The sequence below is a fragment of the Odontomachus brunneus genome, unplaced genomic scaffold, assembly GCF_010583005.1.
Source record: "Odontomachus brunneus isolate Ranch 3 - 2012 unplaced genomic scaffold, Obru_v1 Obru_scaffold_031, whole genome shotgun sequence".
NCBI classification, from domain to species: Eukaryota; Metazoa; Arthropoda; class Insecta; order Hymenoptera; family Formicidae; genus Odontomachus; species Odontomachus brunneus.
Genome location: NW_022639481.1, coordinates 1,881,708 through 1,891,969, shown reverse-complemented (window position 1 = coordinate 1,891,969; position 10,262 = coordinate 1,881,708). Strand labels below are relative to the sequence as shown.

Here is a 10,262-nt window from a genome sequence, read left to right as displayed (position 1 = left end):
TACGTAAATAAATTTTTATAAAAAGCATGACACACATTTTTTAATACAAATATGAGAAAACTACTGTATCTCCAATTAATAATAATCAAACTTAATCAGAAATATAAAATTAATTTTTTAATATAAATGCTTCATTTTATTAAATAATAGAGTTATATTCTAAGTTAACTAATGAAAATAAAAATATTAAATAAATATAAATTTTGTATGATTAACTTATAATTTACGACACTAATATTTTAATTACGGCCATGAAGGGTACCATCAATTAATGAGTGTGATATTACGTGGGCATATAAGAAAAATTAAATTGTCAACTATGCAATTTATTCTTGGACGGTATCTGTTTGATATTTGCACAATATATTAACAATTATTATTTTGTTAACTTGATAAAAAAATACACAAAATACTGATATATTATAATAATATTAGGACACTCTCTGGAGCCCTGCTCAGATCAAAGTCGTTTGCAACAAAAAATATATATTTATTTATTTATTTATATATTTTTATGTATAATAATCTGTGCGCGCGGGAAACATGGGCCAGTGTCGATAATTCTCTTCCTTTACTTCGCAAAACATGTATGTACATCAAGCATATCTCAGGATCCAGATTTTTTTCGAGTTTAAATCGAATATCCTTGCATCATCTAGGAACAAGGGATTTTTCTCGTACCGTTCGATTCAATTATTTAATATTTACAAAGTTGAGAAATTTCTAATTCCAGCTTTATAATTGAGAGAAATTCTTGAAATTTTTCTCAACCTCACATTGAGTGATTGAAAGATTCCAAGAATTTTAAAAAATCCCAAGAATTTAGAAAAAAATGTTTATTTTTACACATAATTTTTTGAAAGTCGTGCATCTGAAGATACAAGGAACTCTCTCTCTCTCTTTCTCTTTACATTGCAATCACAGGATGCGCGGAAGAAGAATTACACGCGTACTGACCCTGCAAAAAATATCTGCATTAAAAGGAATGAATAGGAACTTGTTTTGTATTAATCATCTCGTTATAATCGGACATACAATATGCAGCATTGCTTTAAATAAATATTGTGTACAACTTATCTATATTTCTTATAGAAGAGAAAGGACTTTGAGTCGCCTGTCGATACAAACAAAAAGAAATAATATTTTAAATTAAAGTAGATGATCATATTTGTTTTTTACTCGCCATTCTTTCGTATTATTTTAACAAAGATTATAAGAAAAATAGAATCGTTATGACACATAACATAACATCTTGGGAAAAGATAGGGAAAAAGTAGGAAAGAACAGGAAGAATATAAAAATGTCGAAATAAATATATGAGATTTTAAAGATTGGAGAGTTGATTTTACAGAATAAATTCCCGTCGATTCCTTTTAATTCAGCCATTTTTTGCAGGAGAAATATCCCACATAATCTAGAAAAATGTACAATGATGTTGGCCGAGCTAACATTCCGTGCGTATATTCTCGCCGCGGAAAAGATACTTATTTATGTCATACAATCGATCGTTCTGCAATAACATCCACAAGAATAACATTTAATAACGCTCATACGCGAAATACGCGTTTATCTCGCTCCTTGGACTGCACGCTTCTACTCATCATAACAAGGTAGGCCACTTTTCAACATAAAAAATCTAACGTCACGCTTTACTAAAATATTCCGCTAAAGATACAGCTTCTTGAATGTGCTTACATCATTAGTCCTCAACTACTATAGCCCAATCCTGATAATGCACATGTTACAGCAAGATCAATTCTAACTCCGGGAGCATACAGTTACATCCAATTTTAACGAAAGCTATTAATTATTACAATTAAGATTACGACAGAAAGAAGATAATAAAAGAAGCGCGAAAAAAATGCAAAATCTCTTTGTATTCTATAAATTTTGAATCTCACAAATTCTCATTAAAGTCAAACTTGATCCTACCATATCGTAGTTGAGAATTAACTCTGACGCATACACGAAGTACTCGAATTGTACCGCTGAAATAAATGGAGAGATAACATATCTAAATTATTAAGTTATTTTGTTTTTCTTTTTTAATTTCTGTTCGAATAGTTATGGTTTAAAATAAAAGAAGAATTATCTTACGACGTAACATAATAATTGTGTTTTATAATACGAAATATATAAACACACGTGTACAAATATGCTGGGTATTTCAGAGTCTTGTGAAAAAATTGCATGTACCAATTCGAGCACTGCGCGCACGTGCACGCATACACACACATATAGATACACGTTCTAACAACTAGAAGTGTGCTATCGCTACACTTCAAGCAGCAACCTTGAGAGAGAATGGAATGTGTTGCGTCTTTTATGATACAAGGATAACATGAACATTATACTTTGTTAGCAATTATATTTACAAGACTTACAAATCACACCTAGTAAAAAATGACACAATCAAATCGTGCCTATTGCAATTCGTTCTCACCCTATTCTCCCCATTAAATTGATACTATCGATTCGCGACCGTTGTCGTCTGTCGTCTATCCTCTATCGTCCTATAATCTCCAGGATTCCAGGATCCTAGAACTAGTTCACAATTTTTGGCTCGAAGGACCTACGGATTCATGAGAACCTGTGTCCCATACAAATCCTTAGGTTTGGGGATGCAGGAAGTTAACAGCCTAAACGTGTGTCAAGAACCTTAGGTATTTGGATATGCATAAATTCGGATCTTTCGTAATTATTATACAAAAATTCTTTTATTCTAAATTCGAGAATGCAAACACGTTCTCAAATTTCTTCACTCAAGTTTTTTTTTCTATTATCCTTTTATTCCCAAGAACTCGGAGATCCCGAAATGTTCATATCCGGAGATCGCTAAATAAGACAGAACCCCAAATCAGTCGCCACACGTTTAAAAAAAAAATCTCGTTCGATCGCCTGCTTAATAAATAACGAGCAGTTGCAGGTAATTCGCACTGTTTACGTAAAAATGATGAGCTAATTTGTGTCGTGTCCCTGTATATTACCCACAGTCGTGGAACATGTCGATCTGCATTTCGAGTTCGAAGCACGATTGATATGAAAGAATCCCTAAATATGGATTAGTCCTAGCATTCGGACTTGTCCTCCTCGACCAGTTGTTGAGTATCCTTGCCCGAGTCAATGGGCGTCGGATCCAGTTCTCTCCTCTTTAGATGTAGTTGCGGGGGTTCTTTGTGCTGTACACTGGAGGGTTTCATCTCCGCCGGCACTTCATACATGCTACTGGCACCAGTACCGTTCGTGGTGCCACTTTCCATATTCACCGCATCGTACATTGGATTGCTGAAGTCTCGATTCTTATTAGTGACGTCATTGAGGTTGTACTCCACATCGAGAGGCTCCTACAAACATAAAAATAATGATTATAAGACATCTATTATATCTATTATTTTGCTTGTTTTCCGGGTTTGAAACGCGTCTTTCTTGTATTTGGTTCCAACGTTGCGTGAACATTTCATTTCACTTCTTCAGGGAGCAGGGCGACCTGTTTCAATTTGTTCAATTTATCTCGATAAAAAGTTCGTGAATTTATTCTGAGAGAGATGTAACTATAATTTGGAAACACACCAATAATTATCTTGTCAACAGATCAGATTTCTTCATCTTCTTTATGAATAAAAATGCCTTTATGTCTTCAAAACTCATAAATTTATTTCAAATGGCAAAAAAGTAAAAATATAGCGAAAGAACTCACCATCCTTTCGTGAGCAGCTGAACCAAATTCTACGTTGCTGCCTTGACGGAAGGAAACACTTTGCGCGCCAGTAAGACTGCTCAAGCCACCAGGCTTACTGCTATGAACAATGATGATGTTTTATGATGGATAATATTATCTTTGTTGCATACTATATTTTATCTAAAATCATTATACTTACAATGGCCGCTTTTTGAGAACCATGAATACCGCAGCAATGCCGAACAGAACTAGCAGAGTCACAACTATAGGAATAACTATGGCAGCGGTGGATCCGCCTGCTATGGCAGCGACTGCCGCCATCTCGCAGAATTCACCGTGAAATTCTTCACGGCAGTTACATGCCAGCTTATCGTCCACCTCTTGGCACCGTCCGCCATTTTGGCAACGACATATCCTGGGTGCAGGTAACGGTCTCTCGTTAGTAGCATCACAATGTCTCTCGTTTTCGTTCCTGATGGGTCGTTGAAGAGGACCAACACTGTCCGAGCAGAGGCAACGATGTCCACCAGGGATTGTAACACAAAGATGAGTGCACTGATCATTGTGGCAAGGGTCTCTCAGAGTAGTATTATATCTCAGTTGGTGATAGACTCTAACGCCTCCAGGACTAGGCAGATTCTTGACAATAATGTTCGGCACTCCTCTGCCAAATTTGTCTTGCCGGACAAGCTCGCCTGTCTGCCTGGTGGTCCAATAAAGATTGTTCTCGAAAACATCCAATGCTACTGGTTTCTTAAGGGATCTACCCTTTAGAACGACTCTCCTGTTGGTGCCAGCTAAACTGATCGCCTCAATGGTATCCAATTTGCTGTCGGACCAATAGAGCGTGTGTTCCATGGCGTAGTCGATGGTGAGCGCCGAAGGACCGGCGATTCTTTCCGACACTAGCATCTTACGCCTATCACCATCCATCCAAGCTATTTCGATCTTAGGCTGATTACCTGCATCAGCCCATAAGAGTTCTCCTCGCTCAGGGTCTACAACTACCGATGTCGGTTGCTCGAGATTCACAGTGACTAGGCTACGTCGATATCTGCCGTCCGATTTGGATACCATGATTCGACCGTGAGACGTAGCTCCTGTTTCGTCAAGTTCACTCCAATACAAATTATCGGAGATCCAATCTACCGCCAGACTTGTTGGTTTAGATTCAGCTGCAAAAATTATTAACAGTAAATATTGAGAATATATATTAATTTTTTTATTAATTAAATAAGAGTATTTGAATCTAAACATTCATTGGTCTACAACTATTTAATTAAAGAATCGGATAATATACATACTCTTCATGTTGAGATCCTGCGCATATCCAATTTTTGCTTCGCCTTTCTTGGCGTTCACCATGTAAGATCGTTTGATAGTGTTGTCCTTCGAATCGATCCAGAAAACATATTCTTCTTTGGGATCAAAATCGATGGCCTGCACCTTCTTCTCGTCACCTATCACGTCCATTTCTTGTTTAGTATGCAGTCCATAAGCTCTGACTTCAGGTCCGTTAGCAAACAACACGACAACGTCGTCATCTTCGACACGGCAAACACCACTATGACCATCTGATAATTGGAAACCTTGCCGACAAGAGCAGGCATACGTGCCATTCAAGTTGGTACAAATGTGAGAGCACTGATGTTGACCAGTTTGGCACTCATCGATATCCACGCAGTACTTTCGATTGTCTTGTGAAATTATATATCCGGGATAACAAGCGCAGATGTAGCCGCCGTCAGTAATGTTGTGGCACTGATGAGCGCAGCCGCCACGATCAGTTTCCGAACAGTGATGATTGTGATCTGAAGACGCAAAGTAGTAAATGTAATGTAAATTATAAGATATGAGAGAGAAAGGTAAAACATATCATTGACACTCACGACATCCCAACTCATCCGACAAATCGCCGCAATCATCCGCGAGATCGCAGAGTTTGTGACGATCAATGCATTTCTTATTCGAGCAGGTGTATTCCGACATCGGGTCACACGGACGTATGTGTTTGACGCATATCGTCATATTATTTTCGTCAGAACCGTCGCCGCAATTGTCGATTCCGTCGCACAACTGGTATTTGGCGATGCACTTGTGATTCGCACACTGGAATCGTCTGTGTGTATCGCACTCGAAGTTTGCTGTACAAGTAAAATGGTGTTATTTCTTATTCCTCTATTATAAAGATGAATCAACATATATTAATTTTGATAAACTCACCGCACATAGTTGGATTCTCGTCGGAATTGTCGCCGCAGTCATCAGTACCGTCGCAAATGTCAGTCTGTGCGACACAAAGATTGTTTTCACATTGGAACCGCGATTGCGGGCAATATCTTCCACCGGGATATCTCGGTGAGCAATCGATTTCATCGCTCATGTCGCGACAGTTGCGCGCTCCATTGCAACGAAGATATGCGGCGATGCAGTGGCCACTGGCGCATTTGAAGCTGTCAGGCTATACAACGCATAAAGAAGTTATATATCCTTAGTCCTTTGTATTTTTGTATTTTGCATTTTTATTTCTTCTTAGACAGCAAAAATTTTTAAAACGCATCTTAAAAATACCTAAAAAAGAAAGTCTTTTGGACGTCTTTGTAAGACGTCTTTTAGAAACTTACGCTGTCTGAGTTTATTTAAAAAGTTAGCCGGTTTCTTCTCTCCACGTAAACTTATATTGCTATAAAGATTCCTTCTGACGAATCTTTAAGCCGTCTACATACCTTGCATTCCCATTGATGGCATTCTTCCTCGTCACTGTTGTCACCACAGTCGTCTTCGCTGTCGCATCTCCATCTGGATGCAATACATTTGCCGTTCTTGCACTTGAATTCAGACTCGGAGCACTGGCGGTACTTATTCTTGCACATCGCTTCCGCCTCGTCGCTGCCGTCTCCGCAATCGTCGGCAAAATCGCAGAGCCATTGTTTCGGCACACATCGATTATTGGTGCACTTGAAGTCCATATTAGGGTCACACTTCGGACAATTCTCCGGACGTTCGTCGGAACCATCACGGCAATCGTCCTTGCCGTCGCAGAATAGCCACTTCGGGATGCACCGGTAGTTCGCATGTCCTGGACACCGTTGCCATCCAGTTGTGCAATTCTTTTGCCGACACATATACGCCGGCTCGTCACTGTCATCACCACAATCATTGTCGGAATCGCACATCCACAGCTTGGGAATACACTTGCCGTTTTTGCAGCTGAACTCGGTGCTTGCGTCGCAAACTCGGTTATCTAAAAGGCAATACAATTGAAGAGACATTGCTAAAGTAAGAATTTTCTTCAACTATCGGTACTAGAAAATATTTAACGCGTGTGTATGTATTATATAATAGGCAACTAATAAATATAATACATATATGCTGTACTAACGGCAAATAGAAGGATCTTCATCGCTGCCATCTTTGCAGTCGGCATCCCCATCACATTTCCAGGAATCGTGTATGCAACGACCGTTGGATTTGCACTTGAATTCGAGTTCCCCACATTCAAGCGCACACTTGGCCTCGTCGCTCTTGTCCCCGCAATCATCAGATCCGTCGCAGATTGTCACGGTCGACGTGCAGTTTCCATTCGTACATTGGAACATGCTCGGTCCACAATTCCTTGGTGGGCAGCTCGATGATTCGTCGGAACCGTCCTTACAATCCTTCTCTCCGTCGCACCTGCGGTGATAATTTCCCCGTGATTCTCCCGCTAAGTGTCTGGCAGAACATACAGTGCAAATGTATCTCACCTCCAATACCAAGGGATGCACTTCTCGTCGGGTGGTCCACAACGATGCTGACCCGCGGTGCAATTCGCGATGCACGTCTTGCCGTCCTTGTCCAGAATGAACTGATTCGGACACTTGCACTTGTAGGAAGTGACTCCAGGTTGGCCGTATCCTTCGAGCAGGTATGAGCTAGCGGGCGGTGCGATGAGGCACAGATGCGAGCAGTTGTTCTGCGCACAGGGATTGTTGTAAGGCAGCTGCCGAAGAGGGTGGTACGCGTGGATGTCGTAAGGTCGATGAGTGGTGTTGCGCAACACTCGTAGGCCATCGCCAGAGAACTTGTTCGCCCTGCTGATGGCTTTCAGGTTCCAGTCGGTCCAGAAAATGAAATCATCGAATACTGTAATGGCGAAAACGTGTGGCACTGAGGCGCCCGACCGAACGATTCGCCGATTATGACCCTCGAGGTCGGCGAAAGCGATGTAGTCCAGATGAGCATCGGCCCAGAAGATACGGTCGGTGAAGTAGTCGATTGTCAGAGCGTTTGGCCAGGCGATGTCGTCTTCCCACGTGAGAATTCGTGTGAAGTTGCTCCCGTCCATGCCCATCTTGCCGATATACGCCTGGAATTTAACAAGACATTTCCAATAATTTCAAATAACTAAAGCTCTTGTGACTTGATAGACTGATTTTAGCTTTGACAATCGAGCTGCGTGCTATAATATTCACCTGAAGATGCCATGATGTGAAATATAAATATCCAGTGCCAGGATGAACTGCGATAGCACGCGGATCTGATATTCCGGACTGCAAGGTCTTCCTGTTGGTGCCGTTAAGTTCGGATACGTCCAAATGTTTTGCGTGACGATCCAACCAATATAATTTTCGACCTATCCAGTCGATAGCTATTCCTTCCAAACCCAAACTATCGTGACGAATGATGGGTTCTTTTTCACCACCGTTTATTGGCGCTCTAAATAAAAAACACAAATGCAAACCTTAATCAAGTTCAATTTGAATACTTGGCATCAAATAAAGTCACTAGAAAATAAACTAATTAATGAAAACTGTCCAGCTTCACATATTTTAACGCTAAACACAAAATACTTATTAGACAGACCTGTATATCGTTTTCGCGGTGACGTCACAGAAGTACAACATTTGCTCAGCGTAATCCGCGTCCAGCGCAACAACGTTGATGAGGTCTTGATGCATTAGACTATAATTGTGCGCATCGATCGACATATTTCTAACGTAATATTTGTTCGTGAATATAATCCATGGCTGAATGATGTCTCTACGCTTGCACGTGTGTTCGTCAGCCTCTCTGTCGTACCAACGCTCGTTGCACTTGCAGTAATAACCGCCAGGTGTGTTCTCGCACTGTTGGCTGCACACTTGGGGTGTCTCGATACACTCATCGATGTCGTCACAGGCCTTACCGTCGGCCAACAGCTTGTAGCCACGATTGCATTCGCAATAGAAGCTGGTCGGAGTGTCCACGCACTTGTGTCCGCACTGATTCAGCTCGATATGAGCGCACTCGTTCACGTTACAATGCGAGGGCTCGTCACTCTCATCGGCGCAGTCTGGGTTCTTGTTGCACACCAGTCGCGAGTCGATGCAGTTACCATTCGCGCACATGAAATCCGTCGGATTCGGACACGTGGTGTTCTTCCCCTTAGATGCTGAAAAAAAAATATAGCTCGTGATTGTTAAACGAAGTAACACTTTAATCGCAGAAGTTTCTGCGTCAGAAATATTAAGAAACAAGTAAGGCGATTGAAAACACGTCCAATAAACAGCAACTAACAGTAACATTATACCAATGTTATAATTCCCCAATCAACAATGTCACTGTTTCATAACACTCGCGTTATACTGCATTTATATCGTTGAGTAAAAAATTATAACATTGATTAACATTGATTAACGTTGATGTTATGTTACTGATAATTGTCTTTATTTAAAAGATTAAGATTTTTACCTAAATTGGGAACCTCCATTTTTCTTGATATCCAAGTTTGAATGCATTGAAAGATTAATTATATGACGATTAACAATTATTGCGCAATAATTAAACTATACTTACGACAGTTCACTTCGTCCGAGTGATCGCCGCAATCATCTTGACCGTCACAACGGAACTGCTTGCGTATGCATTTGAAATTCTGACAAGTGAACTCTTGGGTTGGACTGCAATGCTTGTATTGGTTGTTGCAGAAATTGCCCTCGTCGCTACCGTCACCGCAATCGTTGTCATGGTCGCATAGCCAGCTGCGATTCAAGCACCGTCCGTTGTTGCAAGTGAACTGATTGTCGGCACAAGGAGTTGCTGCCGGGCATTGATGCAAAGTGGAATTCTCGTCAGCTCCATCAACGCAATCTGGATCTCCATCGCACAACCATTTCTTCGGAATGCACTGAGCGCGATTCCACATTTTGTTCTCAGTGCAAGTGAATTCAGTTTCTTCGTCACATTTTCTATCGTCTGGAAATTCAATTAGTTTCTCGTGAATATAATCGCGTGATATTTAATTTTTATTAAAATATATTTAAGAAAAATGATAATAAATAAACTGACGAAATATAAGTGAATATATAATTGAGAACACTTACTACATTGATGACGTTCATCTTCATCAGAATTATCCAGACAATCATTGTCTCCGTCGCATATATAGATTCTAGGAATGCAGTTGCCGTTATCGCATGTGAACAAGTCACCAAAGCACGTTCTGCCTTCGGTTTGGCAATAACCAGGAGGTTCGTCACTTCCGTCCAGGCAATCGTCGTCTCCATCGCAATGCCAAGTAGCTGGAATGCACCTGTAATATAAAATACATTAAAAACACTGC

At 40.4% G+C, this 10,262-nt stretch overlaps 1 protein-coding gene across 2 annotated transcripts in view; it reads right to left on the bottom strand.

The window, feature by feature from the left end:
- Positions 1-310: 310 nt before the first annotated feature.
- Positions 311-10,262, bottom strand: part of LOC116843250 (low-density lipoprotein receptor-related protein 2) — a 40,512-nt gene continuing 30,560 nt past the window's right edge. Inside the window, exons 17-29 of one of the 2 annotated variants that reach the window (XM_032813515.1) lie at positions 10,024-10,232; positions 9,497-9,895; positions 8,525-9,092; positions 8,134-8,377; positions 7,426-8,027; positions 7,062-7,354; positions 6,406-6,923; positions 5,903-6,140; positions 5,569-5,823; positions 4,984-5,490; positions 3,879-4,854; positions 3,698-3,797; positions 311-3,344 (exon numbers count right to left, since the gene is read on the bottom strand). In XM_032813515.1, coding sequence (XP_032669406.1) covers positions 3,069-3,344; positions 3,698-3,797; positions 3,879-4,854; positions 4,984-5,490; positions 5,569-5,823; positions 5,903-6,140; positions 6,406-6,923; positions 7,062-7,354; positions 7,426-8,027; positions 8,134-8,377; positions 8,525-9,092; positions 9,497-9,895; positions 10,024-10,232 — 5,185 coding nt within the window. In that variant the 3' untranslated portion in view covers positions 311-3,068. The remainder of the gene's footprint in view (positions 3,345-3,697; positions 3,798-3,878; positions 4,855-4,983; positions 5,491-5,568; positions 5,824-5,902; positions 6,141-6,405; positions 6,924-7,061; positions 7,355-7,425; positions 8,028-8,133; positions 8,378-8,524; positions 9,093-9,496; positions 9,896-10,023; positions 10,233-10,262) is intronic. The other variant, XM_032813516.1, reaches the window with a different exon arrangement.